The 19,393-nt window shown below is 40.3% G+C and overlaps 1 protein-coding gene across 4 annotated transcripts in view; it reads right to left on the reverse strand.

The window, feature by feature from the left end:
- The window catches only part of itga1 (integrin, alpha 1), a 58,797-nt gene that overhangs the window by 34,082 nt on the left and 5,322 nt on the right, over positions 1-19,393 (reverse strand). Inside the window, exon 1 of one of the 4 annotated variants that reach the window (XM_086053673.1) lies at positions 9,292-9,484. The exons of the other annotated variants lie outside the window; for them this stretch is intronic. Within the exon in view, the coding sequence (XP_085909799.1) occupies positions 9,292-9,337 (46 nt within the window). The 5' untranslated portion in view covers positions 9,338-9,484. Of the gene's footprint in view, positions 1-9,291; positions 9,485-19,393 lie in introns of those variants that run through there. 4 annotated transcript variants of the gene reach the window in all.

The raw sequence follows: 19,393 nt of genomic DNA on the forward strand, positions 1-19,393 counted from the left end.
AGCTTTACCGACACTTCTTACATCACCGCAAGTTTGTTTGGAATAAAAAAGAAGCGTATAAGCTCACATCGTCAAAGCTGCATAATGACTACATAACAGACACAATAATGAGGTCTGATTGCAAATAGCGGGCTTTGTATTACATCATTATAAGTGCTGCACTATCATTAAAAGTCACTAAAGCGACCCGATTTTAGTCAATGAAGTCATGTTCAAAGTATCATTTAAGCTTTTTTTGGGGGGACAAAGCCGCATATTCGGTGCCAGAAGTGGAAACAGATGGTCTTCCATCCAATTAGCAAATCATGGTAATAATGTCAAATAATACAGTATTTACAAAAATAAATGATCGGAAATTCACAAAAGTCACTTTGAAAAATCATTTTGAAAAATGATGATTAGTATACAAAACAGTCATTATTATTCCACCAATATTTGGTTAATGCACGCATTTTTAGCCATCTCTGGGGGCGGCCATTTTGTCTTCTGTCGACTGAAAATGACATCACAACTGCTCACAACGACCAATCACGGCTGACCTGTTTTCTGACAACGTATCAAAATCTGCTGTGCACTGCTAACATGACAACATCATGACAAAAAGTAGCCATTGAGGTACTTAACAACCTCACTAACGTTCTCTCCTTTTCCCGTCCGTCTTTTTTTTTTTTTTTCCCCTCCTCCTGTCAGGAAGGTTAATGTGAACACGTCGCCCTCAGGCAGACGCGGCCCCCGCCATGATACCACTTTGATGGATGGCTCTGGCCCGCTGCTGGGCTGGGAGGGACGGAGGAGGGCGGCTGAAAAGTTGGACGGACCTGGTGCACGGATGAATCACGCAGAATATCGTTTGAAAATCGTTTTTTCTCCCTTAAATTGGCAAATATCAAAGAGTTCACTTTATTGCTAAAGAAAAACAGCTGCGCCTCCCAAAGAGCATGTGGATGAGTCCTACCGCTTTTTGTAATAGTAGAGGTGATTTTAAGTTACCAAGAGATGGTTTCATTAGTGAGAATCCAGTAAATTCTGACGTGATCAACAAACTAGCTAACCAAAACAGCAGCACGTGGAAGGGTCTCTCAGACGAGTCCTACCTCATGTTGTAATATCTATAAAGATCTCACGCTGGAGAATATTCTACCTAAATTTGTGTTTCGGTTGTCTGGTGTGTTCGGTAATTGTTTTGCAAGTTCGCCAACAGTCAGGTCCATTTGAACTCTTGTTGCTAACAAAAAGAGCAGCACCTATGGGCACCCGTCAAATGGTATTGTATCACAGTATATCATATTAGAATATATGAGCTTGTGCTATTTTCGGACAAGGAGCACCGTTCCAGTTGGCTCCTCTGTGTGTCTGTATTTATATTCCTGCAAGGTACTCAGTTGCTTACCAAAACAGCAGCACCTACCACAACACTAAAACAATGTGTTGTAGCATTGATGATATTAAAAGGGCATATTTAACAGCAAGTAGCTTCCCAGAGAACTTTGTTGTGATGTGGTCGCTCCACAATGTTGTGCGCATCTATAATTACGCGCCGTGTTAACCGAAACAGCAGCACCAAAAGAACGCAAAATCGTCCCTCAGATAAGTCGTACCGCATGCATTAAAGAAGATGGAGACGGCGATTAGCATTACAGTTGGACTCAGACGTGTCATGGTCGCTCCACGTTTGCACATGCAACTTTTGAGCTGTGCCCCGTTTCCTCGCATTTCTTCTGTGCTAAATTACAAGTGAGGAAAAAGGGCGCGGTCCAAACATTAACAGCGGAACCAAGTGCAAGAATTGAAAGACTTCTAACCGCCCCGCACTTTACGAGCTCACCGCCACTACTCAGTTAACTGCCAGTCAACCTCACCCGGCCTGTAAAGCAGGACCAACCTGGGGAAACTTCGGCGTGCCACACAAGAGCATGAAAGTGAACGGGAGCGTGGATACTGATTTCGTCGATAGAAAAAACGTTTCAAGACACCATTTTGTAGTTGAATTTAACCAACTGGATTTTCAAATGATCGAATCGATTAATCGATTCGTCTCGATGAATTGATTTCAAATCGATTTTCGATGACTCGTTACGTCCCTATTCGTTATATTGTCGTATTTTTATTGTTTGATAAAAGCTTTACTTCACGTCTCTGGAATTAACCTACCAAAAATTGCTCCTTAAAATTAGACTCCTCAAATGAAGTCATTGATGAGAAAAACTGCTCCACAAAGAAAAAAGATTTTTACAGCCATGGTTATACCGATTTATTGGAAGAGGACCTTCAACAATAATTGCAAATTGTTTTGTTATTGCATATCGGGAGACAAATAGGCAATTCGATTTTTTTTTTTAAATCATGTGCCCTTGCATTGTTTCCTATGGGGAAAAACTTTCATAATCTGAACAAATTTCCGAGGTTGGAAATGTCTGGATGGGTTCAGCATGCGTGTGTGCCTGCGTGTGGCATGACCTTGCGATGAAAGTGAAGTCCTACGGAAGCTCGCGGAACGAGATGCCGCACCTTCGCGGGTGTTTTGCTTGTCTGAAGCTTGCTTTGAGGGCTATCGCTTTCCCAACCAAAGTGTGCGCGCGTTTGCGTTGTTGTCGAATGGATTAGCGTTGAAGGTCTTGTGCGAGTCCGTGTTTGCTTTTGGGCTCAGGGGCCATTTAGATGAAGATTAGGTTCTTCGAGCAAACACTTCGCAGGGATAAGAACAGGGATCAATGGCGGCAAACTGTCAGTCAGCAGTCACTGATAGTGTAGCGGTTCACTCGTGTGCTGTCTGTTCCCACTTGAACGTGTCTGTCAATACACTGTTGTGCCCTGTGATTGACAGGCAAACAGTCAGGGGTGAGTTTGCCTTTCGCCCCGACGTTTGCGGGGCTGGGTTTCCGGCTCCCCCGTGACCCAGGATAGAAAATGACTCAATTAAAATAAAAAAAACAACTCATTAAAACCACAACTCGACTCCTAACACTTTCCCTTACCCTCAAACTAACCCAACCATAACCCAGCAAACTGAAAAAATGGTGCGTTGAATTTACTCAATTTTATTTCGTCAAGTGGTTGCACAAAATAAAATCAGCTGGATTCAGATACATTTTTTAAGTAGATGTGTACTACTTAAACTACTTAAAGCGGAAATATGAGTTAAGCAGTAAAATCACCCCGTTTTTAGCCATCTCAGGGGGCGGCCATTTTGTCACTTCTGTCGACTGAAAATGACATCGCAGATGCTCAGGGGTCAGATAATGACCAATCAGGGCTAAGCTTCAGAAACCAGGTGCGCTGCGATTGGTCGTTACCTCAGCCCTGAGCAACTGTGATGTCATTTTCAGTTGACAGAATTGACAAAATGGCCGCCCCCTGAGATTGCTAAAAACGGGGGGATTTTGCTCCTTAACTCATGTTTCGTAATAATCATATTGCCTTGTTTCAACGTTTCAACTAGTGGGCCTGCATAGAACATATTCTTGAAAAAAATATGTTTGGCTTGACTTCCCATTTAAGTACATGGATGTATATGTGGTACTTGTACCACACTTTGAGAAGTGGCTACGTTCACTGGGATAAAATTTCTTGGATCGGATTAAAATTATGATCGCATGCACTGTTTTCATGGACACTAAAAATATTGATCCGATTAGGGCGCGCGTGTTGACGCACCACACTTTTGATCGGAAAAAAATATTTTAACATAGCACAGATTGACCAAAAATACTGGAAATAGTAGTAGAAGAAGAAACCGCAGCGACTTCCGTATCAACGAAACATCGCTCCGTCCATTTCTACTTGAAGGGTTAGCGTTATTTCGCGTATTTTTCCCGTTTGCGCTGTTACGTCGAGTGAACGCTTCCTCATAGAGATACAGACCAGTTCGGTCTTGCGCCCGCTCCGCTTAGCTTCGGGGAATAACAGAAACACACACACTGATGTCACAGACAGACGGTTTGTTCCGAAATTGTTTTCATGCGCGCCGATCGCATTAGCAATCAACATAAACAACCCCTCTCGTTCGGAATAAAATCTTGATCGGAATGGGCTTGATTGGGTCAGAATATTCCCAACGGAGTCTGCACGCGAAGCATTTTTATTCCGATCTGTCTTTTAATCCGAATAAATGTGTCCATATAAACGTAGTGTTTGAACACTTAACCACCCACAACTGTGCCCCAATCGCACACGCTTAACCAAACCTCTTGAAAGTGATGTTGCAAAACACGTCATCTCCGCTAGAATGTCTCACATATACGGTCAACAGGGGTATGAAATCAGGTCACGAGCTACTGTGGTTTGACACTTTTTTCGAGGTAAACCTGAGAAACCAGAGCTTACTCCGAGAAATCTATATGCCGCCTTTGCGCGGTTTCCTGCCCGCATGCCTTTGTGCAGCATGGACACATTTCATGTCATGTGACTTTTACATGCTGTGCCTGAGGTTCCAAAATCATCACACGGTGACTGCAGTGATCAAATCATGGCCGTATGCTGACATCATTCATCTGTCAAGTCATAAATAGTCCAAACTTTTAAAATGACAGTTGATTTCAGGTTCTGACGCGCGTGTTTTTCTCTGTCTAAAAAAAAAAACTGACATCACCCACTATTCAACCGTGTGAACTCAACCAGGCCAGAAAAAATAAACCACGTCTGACGGTCACTGTCAAGCCTTGACAATCTTTTAGACAGTGTAGTGGAACCCCCAAAAGCCCAAACTTGTGAGTTCAAACCAAATAAACAATTCTTAAGAGGCTTGATCTCAGAGACCATTTGATGGAGTGTACTTGATTTTTTACTATCATAAAAAATAATAACAACCCCGACTGACTCAACAACTGGTATAGAAGTGTGTAGAGGCCCACCACAACAGTCATCTTTGTACCGACAAGTGCCTGACGATTTCCTGTTTGAGTTGTAGTTGAAGCAAAACCCACAAACATCAAGTTTCAGTTCGTCCACATCGGAGGGCTGCAGTCATGGTCGATTTATTGTATAAAGCAAGAAAAAAAATAAAAAAATTCACGGATCACGATTATTTTGGAAATGAGTGAAATCACGATTATTTAAACGATCATTTATTTTTCAGTATACAAAACAAGAAAGTGTTTGAACGTAAAAGACAAATACATTTCTTTGAAACACTAATTATGTAAGTTATACAAGCAATAAGAATCGTTTTTTTACAATTATGCCAATTTTGTAATCGAGGAGTGAAATAATCGTACATTTCGATTAATTGCTTTTACAGTAAATTCCCATGGCATTTACGGGTACATATTGTCATGAAATTGCCGTTAGTGTTATGGGGCGTCCTAGGACCAGAAAAGTTTGAAAACCTTGTTATAGAGCAACAGTTGATAACACATAATCATCAACACGTTTGATTGTTGCCTCTGATTTCTTCATACATAACCAAAGCCCCTAATAGGAAAAAGGTTCCCCGCTCTTGATTTACAGGCTTGTTTCCTTGTATTCACGCCCTTTCTATCCTCTGAAAACAAGAAATACTCTCCTCGAAGAATAGACTTTTTTTTTTTTTTTAAAAGACATTGTGTTATTCAGCCAATAAATACAGCAACATAACCTCAACAAATGAGCCACTAAACTGACTAAGCAAGTAACGACGGCCATTGACAGGCTCGGAATATTGACCAACTATCAGCAGAAGACGTGAAGTGCCCCGTTAGTGCAACATGAAACGTCAATCGTTAAAAGACTGTGGTTGTGAATTATTAAAAGGTGTTCGTTCAATCCGGAAAACCCTTGATGAGGTGCGACGGTTTTAGCGTGCATGCATCCTGTGAAAACTCACACCTGCGCGCCATCAAAGTAGAAACACTTTTATTTAGAACAAGAGGCGTTAGCTATAGCTATAGCTTCGGCTAATCTTGCCCACAACGTAGCTCCGCCACTGACGTTAGCAATGAATCGACTTTGACTCAACTTTCCTCACATAGTCAACTACAAAAACTTTTGAGTCGTTCAGTCAGTAATAGGGTGTGGATTAGTGGTTAGGGTTGGAGATTCGGTTTATGGTTAGCATTGGGGCTAGAAACGGAGTTAGCTTTTTGGTTGGGATTAGACTTGGTAAGATTTAGGAGTAGTAACAAGAGTGAGAATGATTAGATGTTCGGATGGTTTTGTTGTGCATCCAGGATGTAAGTGAAAGGTCTCTGAGACTGTGCCGGATTTCCCAAGTGTCACAGCGATGAAGGCGAGAGGTGAAAGCTAGCACAATGATTTTAAAATCAACCTCAGTGGAGCCCCCTATCCTAGTTTCCTGTTGTTGTTGTTGTTGTTGTTGTTGTTGTTGTTGTTGTTGGTGTTTTTTTTTTTTATTGCAGGCTTTGCAATTTGAAAATTACATTCGACTACATTGCGATGTTGATTTGAATTCAATTAAAGCATCATTGACTCCATGGCGGTTACAAGTCTTTGCTTTGCGCCTCAGCTCTAACATGAGCTGATTGAAGCCAGATGCCTCCTTCGTTTTATTCCCGTCCAAACTCAAACCACCTGTAACCCCGCCATCTCCGTTAGGAATTTGCGGAGATTAAATGCTTGCCACTACAATAACCTCTAGGGTGGAGAACCGTGGGCGGGGGTGGTGCGGCGATCCGGTGTAGCCTAGCATGGGACAACTTGTAGCTTCTTATGCAGGTGAGGTCACGGAGGAGCAGTCTTTAGCGCACGCCAACAGCTTTAAGTAAAACCAGATTCATATGAGAACAATCAGCGTGAAGGTGCACGGACGGCACCGAGGTCACAGAGCGGGGTGGGGGTTCGAGGCGGGGGGCGGGGAGTAATGATCTGCTGCATGAGCTTCTGCACAGAACATATTTTTTTTTTTTTTTTTTTTTTTTTAACCGTACCATCCTAACAAGCATCACAAGTTGGCGTCATGTGCACAAGCGAAGCAATTTGATATTAAAGACGGACATGGTTGGCTCTGTCATGTCATCATCCTCAAGGGGGGGGGGGGGGGTTGATTATTACCCCCCCCCAAGCTTGCCCTATGGTCTCAACTGAAGGAAATCGCCACAACACGCATCATGTTACAGCTTTCATTCATCTGGAAAACAGGCTCAAGTGGGACAGCGCGGTGGGCTAGTGGTTAGCATGTCTGTCTGGTTAGCATGTTGTGGTTCTGCGCTGAAATACAGACCTTATTCTTATTCTTTCAAATTTACATTGTCTCAAATTAAAAAAAAAAAAAAGCGCCCCCGTCTAGTGGTCAAAAGTGGAATTACAGCACCTCATTATACAGAAGAGTTAAACCAAAATAGAGTCATTAACTGTACATAAAAATAAATACAAAGAGGCATATTTTCACGATAAGTGCTCATTATTATGCCGTGCTGCAATGATTTTTTTTTTCTTATTAGCGTTTGCATTCATTCGGGTGACGGGTGAGCTGAAGCCTATCGCAGCCACTCGCAGAGCAAAAATAAATAAAAAAAAAAAAAAGCACTCACACGATGGACAATTTAGAGCCTTTAAAGAACCTAATGTATGTTTTCGGAAAGGTGGGAAAAAGTCAGAGTAGCTCGAAAAAAAGCCACACAAGTAAGGGCGAGAACATGGAAACTCCACATAGGAAGCTCAAAGCTGAGATTCAAACCCCGAACCACGGGACGTTTCCTTACGGAAAACATGATATTGCTGATTTCACATGGCGACTGATGTGTGCAGAGAGTGAGTCAGAAGTCGTGATGCCGCACTAGCCTTCGCACGGCAACGGCAACGTTTTGGTTTTTTTTTTTCCAGTGGAGTGTAAACACTGCACTGTTATGCATTCACTAACATCACTTGACTGTAACTGCCTACCCACGTTTGAAACTAACCGTCCGGATCAACTCGTCACGTTTTGGTTTGGAGCTGTAAATCTTCATCGCACTTGTTTCCACTGCGGAAGACGAAAACAATTCGAGTGTTTTACACTGGCTTATTCAAATTTTGTATACATATGGTCTGACTTGTTTCTTTTTCAGTCAACTCATTGTATACCCTCGCTCGGTCGATTTATTTTTATTTTTTTTGCTTTGGCGTTGTGAGCCATGACATCACTCACAAGGCCACGCCCCTTAAAGGCAGCCACTCAACACATGGATACTCTAGAATGTACATTAATTACACCTTATAAAACCCTTTTTCACGTTTCTCTTTTGTTCTGGTTTTATAAGACAGTGCTGTGTTTCTTTATTAAAAAACGTTTTTTTTAAATTTCAATTAATTTCAAAAGGGGACATTTATAGTTTTTTTTTTTTAGGCCGATGCAGATTCAGATATTTGGCAGGATAAAAAATGGGGCCATCTAGACAGCTGCTAGCACTAATTAATAGTTGTGTCGCTAACTCGCTGCTGATTGGCTAGGGTTTATTGCCTAACATATTTACACGGGTGGCTAACTTCACGTTCATATTAAAAATGATCTGCAACGTAATAAAATGAGCGTTTGTAAGTGATTCAAATGACACAAATCATACATTTAGGAGCCCGGGGGTAAATCCACTTGGCGGAGAATCTGCGAGGGTGACACAAATTGGGGTGCGCGTGAGAGAAAACCTTGCAATCTGAAACATTTGGAGCACTGCTGCAAAGAACTTTTGTCAGTTGACTTGTTCGGGCAATAATTCCCATTATTTGGGGAGGATTTTTTTGAAATGGTATATGATGGTCTAATTTTTCAATCAATAGGAAAAGTGTATTTTCTACTTAATATCCATAGAGGGCATAAAAAAAAAGAAACAAAAACTATATGTGTATGGATCGGTATGGTGCCACTGAACATTTTGAGTGGTTGAAAGTGAAACAATATTCAGAAATGACTTAGTTATCACACTTCAAAGTGTTGTCCATTTTTTGGACAAAATACCGTGAGAGGGTTAACCCTTTGCTAATAGCAAAACTAACTATGCTGTATATATATATATATATATATATATATATATATATATATATATATATATATTTTTTTTTTTTTTTTTTAAATTGGAATATGTCACATGGCATAATTAGAGCATTGAATAAGTCAAAAAGTCCTAACAAAAATTTTGGGGGTAGAATGTCCCTATTTTTGACAATGGCAATTTCCAACTTTTTAATCATAACTTCCACCCCAGTCAAAGTATTGCACCCCAACATTTACTTTTATGTGTTAAATGACAACATATACGCTTACAATATGGATGACAACATGGATACTATGAGATGCCACTAACGTGCGGTTTAATGACCTCAGAGTCGTTGGAAAAGGACGCCTGGTAGCAATTATTTTATCAAGTGCCGTAATAATGAACTCACCAGCGAGCGCAGCTGTCGCAAGAGGGCAATTTGAAGTCCCCGGCATCTTGGCTCTGTCAAAAACCGGACCGTTAGTTATTATTCCGCTGAGTTTCGTGACGTGGGATGACTGAATGACCCTAACGCGCACGCCTCCCCGTCCTCCCCAAAAAGACTGAAAAAGTCCTCAGTGTGATGAGATCTTGTCCATAACGCGTCCGTCTGTGCTCTGAGGGTCTGAGCACTGCAGCAGCATGAGGAGGAAAAAGAGGAGGAGGAGGGACCCTACTCGGGGGGGGGGGGGGGTGGGGGGGCTTGGTCTGCCATCGGAGCATGGGAAATTCGTACTAGTGCCAGGAAGTCAACATTTACACCACGATTCTGTCTAAGTGACAGCTGAGCCTAAAGCGCCTTCGCTTCAGTAGCAATACAATAACATACACGGGGTGGCATGTAAATGTGCAGTGGAACCTCCGAGGTTCAATACCAAACTCTTTTCCCCGAAAGAAAATGATGGAAACTGAATTTCTCCGCTCCAGAGTGAAGCTGTGCCCATCAAAAAACCTTTTTGATCGCCACAAAGAATTTTTTTTTTTACCGTTGAACAAGTGTAAAAATATTAGGGGTGAGTATTGGCAAGGATGCTGCAATGCAATACGCATCAGATACTTGGGTCACGATACGATATTATCGCGATATTGCGATATCACGATATTGTGATGTTCTACCCAGTTGATATCAAAATTACATGTAGAGATGAGAAATTAAGTGGATGTATATGTTTATCGGAAGATATAGATCAGAGGGCAAATTGAGTCAAAACTATTTGCCTCAAAAGATCGTATTTATTATTTGTGTGTTTTTGCACATTTTCACGGAAAAAAAAAAAGAAAATGGAGTGTTACACACTGCCATCATTAAATCGATATAAGAAGCTGAAAAATCAATATTATATTTGGCAGAGGAAAATCCGGATATATTGCAAATCTGTCAAACCGTGTCCGTTGTAAACCTATATTCGCTGTTGGTGGAAATGAGGAAAAAAAGCACTCTAAAATATGGTACTTTATAAAAACATAGAGCAATATCATTATTAAATATTATGTAAAAGATTAAACCGTTTGTGCATCATTACTTAATGCTGTAACCAATTCATTGTGTTGCTTCTTCTGGTGTGCCCGCCTTGGCCACCAGGAGGCAGTATAAACTGTATAGTAATGCAAACAGAGAAAGGACTTCTACTACAATTGTAAGTGAGTATAAGCCAGTAAGATGCTGTAATATTAGTTTTTTTTAAATATAGAGGATAAAAAGTATCGCGGTCAGTTATGTTATATTTCCGTCTAAATGTGTTTGTGTTGGCGTGCATGTTTTTTTAACTCATTTATTTTCTTGAAAGTGCAAGTTTTGCGATTCCTGACATTCGAGACCTTTTTGATAAATCTTTTCAATAAAAGTTTGTTGTCTTCCAAATTAGCCTCTTAATTGCTAAAATATATTAATTTAAAAAAAATGAACAAATAAAAATAGAAACGATTAGCTTTAACCTGGAATCAGAAATGGAAAAAAAACCCCCACCTAATTTAATAAATACGTTTTGATGGCAACAGCTTTTATATTTCAATTACTTCCCGTGGGAAACAAATCAGGGCTAAAGTAAAGTTGAAGACATTTTTGTCTTATTTAGTTACAAAAGTGAAATGGGATTGCGGATCAGCAGCTGCGGCGGCAGAAGCCTGGTAGAGTGCTCACACAAATCCCTGATCCGAGTTACAAGAGTGCAGTCTTGGGATATACAGTAACAATGAAGTTTCTGGCATATGTGTCATTAATCCAATAATAACCTGTACAACAACGCCGGCTTGTTCCAATATGTAAACCATCCCCAACTGCAAAGCTCACCAATTTCAGTCCTGTGTTATTTCAAGAGCTCGCTGTAGGCACACCGACGTATCGATTCCAAGACATTGATGAGTAGCATGGCCGATATTATCCTTCTCAATGATTGCCTACATCACCAAACATCGAGTTGCCACCTGCAATGTGACACAGTTAACGTTGGTGTTGGGCAAATGACTTCCAAAATGTTATATTTTCACCTAAATGTTTAATTTCAATATGCTAATAAAAGGCAACAAGTATACATGCTTACAATTTGGTCGCAATCTCTGATAAAAGTCCTGGAATAGGCCTAGCACAAAATGGCCACTTCAAACCAAAATGTTCTATTAAGACACGACCAAGTCCTACAGACACAAAAGGAGACCTTCACAACAACTTTAAGTCACTCAGTAAGCTGCAGAAAAATGTGCTGTTTTTCGCAGAGGATAAAGAATACATGCCCGAGTATTGCTATATTGTCTTTCTACATGTAACACTGAAGTGTTTGTGTTTCAAAATTTGTTGTTTAAAGCTTTATAACACCACTACAAAGAAGCTTTTCCATGGCTTTATGAAGTAAAAACATTTTTTTTTTAAAGACTTCTCTATAGGATTGAGATCGGGCCAATGACTTGGCTGTTGGGCCAATCTAGTGAGCAAAAAATGCAAATTGTTTTTTTTTTTTTTTTAAAAGTCCTTCCTACCTTCAACCATTCGTTACCATTCTCCACACTTCTACCCCCAGATGTGCTTTTCACGCACCTCGAGTGTTGTTTTTCCCTCCCACTGGAAACAACATTCACGTTGAGTTTCCTTCTATTCTAATGCACCCGCTCCATCTGCAGACAGGAAGAGCATTAGGGGTGGACAAGATAATGAGTCCTCATCTAATTTAAAGCCAACATGTTCTTAGAATATCCAGAACCCAGTATCAGCGCTGCACTGCCGTTCCTGTTTTCTAACGAAAGACAAAAATCCCTACGAGAGCAGATTTGTTTTGATCGAGTCTGACAGGGAATCTTTCTTTGCTCATTTCTGCCCTACGAGGGACCTCTATCTCTGGAGAACACGCCAGGAATTTGTAATGTACACAAAAGAATGGGTTCTGCCGTGTTTACGTCAATGACAGCAAAGCGGTAATTCGCTATATAAGGCATGGGTAATCGCACGGATGGCTAAAAATGGTATGACTTGTGGATCTGTGAAGCTATTACTCCAAAAATGTTGACTAGTCAAATGCAAATTGAAAACAACGGCGCGGGAGGGACCGTAAGAGGCACATTATGGTGATAGTAGGTTGGAAAAGACATCTAATCAAAAAGGTCAGCCATAAAAAATTAAAAAAAAACTTTCAGACTGTGACGTTGACTTCTTTCCTCTTGTTGTGTATCTTTTGAACTGTACATAGCCAACTCTTTGTCCGAAATGTTATCGCTGTTTTTTAATGTTACAGCTACTCTTTCGTAATGTAGAGCTTTTTTCGTCATTAGTCCACTAGTTGAAACAAGACATTCTGATAAATATTGAGTTTGTGGAATAAGAGTTAATCCACCCGTTTTTAGCTATCTCTGGGGGCGGCCATTTTGTCACTTCTGTCGACTGAAAAATGACATCACAGTTGCTCAGGGCTCAGGTAACGGCCAATCACGGCTGACCTGTTTTTTGAAGCTGAGTCGTGATTGGTTGTTACCTGAGCCCTGAGCAGTTGTGATGTCATTTTCAGTCGACAGAAGTGACAAAATGGCCGCCCCCTGAGATGGCTAAAAACAGGTGGATTAACTCTTATTCCACAAACGCAATATTTATCAGAATGCCGTGTTTCAATTAGTGTGCCTGCTGGGAACATATTATTTTTAAAAAATGTGTTTGTGTTGATTTCCCCTTAAAGCTTTTGTTCGTAATATTACAGCTTTAACTTTGTAACGTTAAAGCTTTTTGCTTAGGAATATTACATCTTTTCTTTTGTAATGTTATTCTGTAGCGCTTTCCCCAAGTTTTCCCCAATGATGTTGCAACTATTTTTTTTCGTAATCTTCAATCTATTTTTATAACGTTACAATTTTTCTTTCGTAAGGTTACAGCTTTTCTCTCATAATGTTATAGCTTTTTTTCGTAATGTTCCAGTTGTTTTTTTGTAATGTTAGACTTTTTTTTTCGTATTCTTAGTTTTTTTTTCCGTCATGTTATAGCTTTTTTTCATGTTTTGATAACCTTTTTTTCTTTTTGTTCGATTTTTTTTCCGTAATGCTATCACTTTTCTTTCACAATGCACATTTTTTTCCCTGTAATGTTACAGCTTTTTGTATGTTACAGTAGTTTTTTTTTTGTTGTAATTTTTCGTACTGTTACAGGTTTCCCCACTGTAATGTTAGATTTTTTTGTTTTGTTTATAAAGTTAGGGATTACAGTAACGTCACAGTTTTCCCCTGTAATATTAGTATTTCATTTATATATTTCATACATTTTCCATTGAAAAAAGACTTTATTCCCCCCAAAATACATGTTGTAACAGACCAACTTTTTTCGTGTAACGTTACAACTTTATCTTCGTCGGAAATTATACATTGATAGCATGACAACATCCTTCTTACGACGCGTCAAGTTTTCCTCTGATAATATTTGGATTTTATTGGTGCAAAATTGCTTTAATGTTGCAACTTCTTCTTTTTTATTACCAAGCAATTTTATGAACAATCATGCACTATATTCTTGACGAAATGGATTTTATCGCCGTAACATTTGTCATCGGGAGCTATTTTGACTGGGGACGGCAGCTGACAGCCACGCAAAAGCGTGTTAACTCTAATACTACACAACTCATCGCCTCTTTTACAGACCACCAACATTGTAAGCGGATACCGCTTTCTCATGGTCGTGTTAGTGGCCTGACTTAGCGATACCACTGGGGGCGAACAAGCAAGTCGTGTGTCGCGTCCTGAGTCGAGTCGGCGTGAGAGAAAGCAGACCCCTCTTCGCCGATGCTTTTAACGCCAACATTAACCAGACGACGATAAGCATGAGGAGAGCAACGTAGCTCCACTTCACCCCTAGTAACCTCTCTTTTTGATCACCGCTCATTCCGAACCACTGCGCTCATTTATTTGTGCGAATGCTGCATTTGTACGTCATCGATCAAACAGTACAAAAGATGCGACAAGCGGGACGACACTCCAAAAAAAATTTCCAAGGAGACTCTACACAAATGTGACACATGGGCTGAAGAAGTCACTATGACATCAATGGAACCGTCCACCGGCAGCACAGATTCACAATTGAGCAGCCTCTGTCTTGTCATCCGCCGTGAAAACAGGAAGTACAGTTATAGGGGTAAAAGGGACCACGGAATGCCGCGAAGAGTGAAAATCTACAATTGACGCCAAAAGGTTTCTAGTAGTCTGTAGTTGCTACAAGATGGCCGCAATCCTGACATAGTTTTCGGAATTTACGAAATTTGGGACGACGGTGCTCTCTGCTATTCTGTGAGGTTAGGGACCTAGCCATGAATAGTGAAAATCTGTGAGTATCCCCCCCCCCCCCAAGCCCCCCAAAAGATTTCTGATTGACTATATACGCCACTAGATGGTGGTACTAAGATACCACCGGAGGGTGCCTAAGCAAAAATTTGTATATAAGGCATGGCTTAGCCGAGAGCTAAAAAAAAAAAAAAAACTAAAGCCTAGTTTATCTATAACTTAACAGAACATGGGTTCAAAAAAAAATATCCGCGAATAGGCAAATTCCATGGCTAGATCGTGACTATTTGAGTGCAATCATGTAGCAAAAATTCCCTGTCATCGCCGAAAGATCGTAAATGACAAAATTCAGATCCGATCCCTTGCATCTCGATTTCCAAACTCTTTTGATTCTATCCTGGAAGGAAGCACGTAAAAATTAGCCGCCGAGCTTCAAAGTCGAACTCTAATCCCCCCCGAGGGCCGCTAACAACGAGAGTCCAAACATATGGGCGTCAATTAACGGGATCAATCTAACAATTTGTGGCTGGCTGACAGGACACTGAGCTTCACTTGACTTCACTGAATGAAGGAGCAGCGTTGGGTCTTGACCCCTTTGACTGTGTCAACACTGACTCAGGGTTTTAGTTACATCCTGGATGCTGACAAATAAGGCAACTCCCTGCCGCTTTCCTTAAAGGCAGTGAATCATTTGTCTGTAGTTGGGACAGACGGGCACATCTCTTTTTGTTTGATAACGGATTATGAGGGATAATCAGGCATTGTCGCTTTCTCGCTCCCCCCCGACGGTTATCAAGTGTCATTTTGTAAGACGACAGAAAGAAGTCACAATGTACAGTGGTGCATTGACTTTCCATTTTTTTAATCGTTTTGTCGCTATAATTTGCATATACCTGACCAGATTTTCCACATTGCACTTAGCTAAAATGCCATTAATTTATTCCAGGGACGTGCAGGCGGGGGTTTTGGGGGTTCGCAGAAAAAAAAAAATGTTTTTCTTGTATTGTTTTGACATTATACACGTAACATTACGACATTTGTGTGCAACATTGTTGATTCATTTTGCAATTTTTTTCGTCATATTATGACTTTTTCTTGGAATTTTATGACTTTATCGTCACAAATTTGTAACTTTCTTCTTCCAGTTTTTCTCACAAGGGTCACATTTTATTCTCATACATGTATTACCTTTGTATGGGGAAAAAGTTATGCGTTTATTTGAGGAAGACATTTACTTATATTTATATATATATATAAAGGCCACAGTGTCATTTATTTGAGGAAAAACGTCATTCTCAGATTGTGCATTACTGACTTTACAAGTAATCATAAAAAGGAAGTGAATGAGCAATCAAGGAAGTGATTTCACACGGGACCACTCCCTTGACCTCTGGTAGCCGGATTACGCTCTACGAGGCTAACAATGGCCGCTACATGACGAGGCGGAATCAACTGTTTATGAGCCACAAAAAAGGAACTGCACCGTCGGTGAGTTTCAAGTTGTTGTTGTTTTTTTTCCTTGAAAGCAACACCGTCGCAGAGGTGGCTCTTCAGGAAAGAGTCAAATTTCATGTGACATGAATTGTAATAGAGAAAGGCAATTAAAATAATATTTATATTTACAAAAATATGTTCTATGCACCCCATTAGTCTAAACACGGTATTCTGATTAATGTTGTGTTTGTGGAAAATCAATTAAGCAGAAAAAAAACATCTGTTTTCATCCATCTCAGGGGGCTGCCATTTTGCCTTGTACTGCCAATTATTGTCGAATGAAAATGACATCATAGTCATCATTACCTGAAAGTGCATGTGCCACTATTTTTACATTTTTACACACAGTAAAATTGTTTCATATTCCAAAAATGCATTCGTAAAAATAAATGCCTCGCCTCTAATAGATGACGTTTTGATTGGGATATGAGTTTAAAAAAAAAAAACTTCTTAAAACAAACACACATCGACATAACAGTATGTTATACTGTATTGTAACATACAGAAAATGTATTCAAGTATAATGTAAAAATGTTATTCCGAAAATGCATTTGAAAAAATAAACGCCTCGCCCCTAATAGACGCTTCCCCCTAATGAGTAAATAAACATCATCTGACACTACTCCAGTTAAACCTGACATTTATTGTAACATACAGATAATACTTTTTAATATTGTTCCTAAAATGTATTAAAAAATAAAAAATAAAGACCTCAACCCTAAGAGATACAGCATCTCCCCTGTATTGAATAAATAAACGCCCCATCATTTCAGTTGCAGTTGACTGAAGTTGTAATATACCAGTCACAGTATTTCACATTTCAAAAAGCCATTTGTTAAAATAAAGGCATCATCCCAAACAGACACCACCCCATCTGCAAGTTATAAAATTATTCTAAAAATGTGTTTGTATAAGGACAGGACTCGCCCACGAGCCCCACACCACATCTGCAGATATTACTCCAGTTACATTTGACTTAAACTGGAACATACAGAAAATGTGTTCCAAAAACACTTTGGGGAAAAATAAATGCACTGCCACAAATAGACTCCACTGCTCATCTATTGTTGAGTGAATAAACACCCACGGCATACTTAAATTTCGCTAAACATCAGATCAAGAGTATCTAAAAATGTGTAATAAATAAAAGAATCGCCCCTAATAAAAAACACTGGTCATCTGCACTTAAGTAAATAAATCCTCAAACGCCCACAGACATTACTCCAATTTGACTAAGATGATCTGTAACACATCAGTAATGTTTGATGTTATTAAAAAAAAAAGAGGCACACACACACACACACACACACACACACACACACACACACACACATAATGTATATCACTATGTATGGTGAGAGGCATGTGGGCGCAAACACAGTTGTCCCGGCGAACCACGCGTGACAACACATTCTTGGCGTGTCAAGTCGCCATCGGTACTGCAAGGGATCATATTCCCCAGCATCTCACGCCGCGACATCTGGCGTAGGCGTGTTTTTTACGACAAGACGCTTGGTGTAGCGAGGCCCGCGCGCAGCGGCTCCCCCGAAAAGGCGACCTCCGAACCCTCAATGCTCTTTTTATCGAGTCGTTTTATTAACAACGCACTGTGATTTGGGAAGCGAGGTTAAAGAGCAGTTGCACTGAAGAATCGTGTAACCGCCGAGTGTTATTGTAGACAAAACATGCGTCAGTTGACATTTGAAACCTCCTGATACATTTAGGGACAGCAGTGATGTGGGTCAAAATGACCCAGGGCATGTTTAATTATCCAAAAACATCAGAAATGAAAAAAATATAGATCATTTATGACTTTAATTCTCATGATCTCAATTACTACGCATTCCATTGCAAATATGCCACACGGTTTTCAAACGGGTCAATTTGACGCGGGGTGTGATTCGTCATCCAAAAGTGTCGTAAAACTTAACAAATCCGAAGAAACATTTTCATATCTCATTATTAACACCGTTACTAACCAATTCATCGCTAGTATGCGAAAGTAATCACTTTCATTGAGGCTAAGCAGAAGAGGCTTCATATGTGGCCTGATAAATGATTCTGAAAGTTTCAGATAGACAACCCTACCCCCCCCCCCACAAAAAAAATAATTTACATCTCATCATAAACTCCATCATTAACTATTTCATTGTAAATATGTGGAATGAACCATTTTCACCGCGCCCATGAACCCATTATGTTAATGCTAACATATACCGCTATGGGGCATCACAACCTAATGTTGAACAGGTTGAGTTTGGCTCCCTTTGACAGGTCTCAAGGGGTGTATGTTAAATCGAGAAGGCACCGATTGAAGGGGTTCACATGACCTCCGGCACCGGCGGCTCATTGGGCGTGTGCGTGAGGGCGTGCGTGCGTGCGTCATGTGTGCGTTTGTGTGTGCGTGGCTTGTGTTTGAGCCCTAAAGGGCTCCCTTTGGTAAGCAGATGGTTTTTGAGATCAAAAAGGTCTACACGCTCCCCTCATCGAGTTCGCTTTGACTTCTCCACCTATCGAATCACATGTTTGAGAGGTCTGAACATCCCTCAGTGCACACTAAACCACTCGTCTGCTCGGGATTAAAGCGTTTCCACAAATAAAAGCCTCCCTCGAATGGACGACCCCCTACTTCCCCATCAGGAGGGGAAAATGGGTAGCACCGCTCAGTACATTGACCCGAGTTCATAGTTGCTATCATTTCACCAACAGAATTAAAAGTGTTAACTGCGGAGCCCACTGGAACTCTATTGCTAACCCAAGTAGCAGCACCTACTGAGGAACAATCTTGAAGGCCTCGCCCCTAAGAAATGCAAGAGGCTGCTAGTCCAATTTCACTTAACATAAACTGTAATACACTGATAATTTGTTTAACATCATTTCATAAATGTATTTGTAAAAAATAAATTAAAAAAATTAAAAAAGGCCTCACCCCAAATAGATGCCTCACCCATTTGCAGCTGTGTAAAGAAACACCCTCAGCTGCTGTTCAATTTTTACTTCAAATTCTAATTCTGTCATAAAAAGAAAATGCAAGTCATATTTCAAAATATTTTTTATAATGCGTTTGTAAAAATAAAGGCCTAGTCCCTAATAAATGCTTCTCCATATCTGTCATTGAGTGAATAAAGGCTCCCAGTCACTATTATGGTTTTACTTGCGCCACCAATAGACGCGTACCCCACCAGCAGTTGAATAAATAAAGACCCGTGCCCATTATGCAAGTTTCACTTGATATTAATTCAAATATATTGGCAACACCATTTAAAATCACTAAA

Source organism: Filicampus tigris, chromosome 15 (genome assembly GCF_054856515.1).
Source record: "Filicampus tigris isolate MCC_2025a chromosome 15, RoL_Ftig_1.0, whole genome shotgun sequence".
Classification (NCBI taxonomy): Eukaryota; Metazoa; Chordata; class Actinopteri; order Syngnathiformes; family Syngnathidae; genus Filicampus; species Filicampus tigris.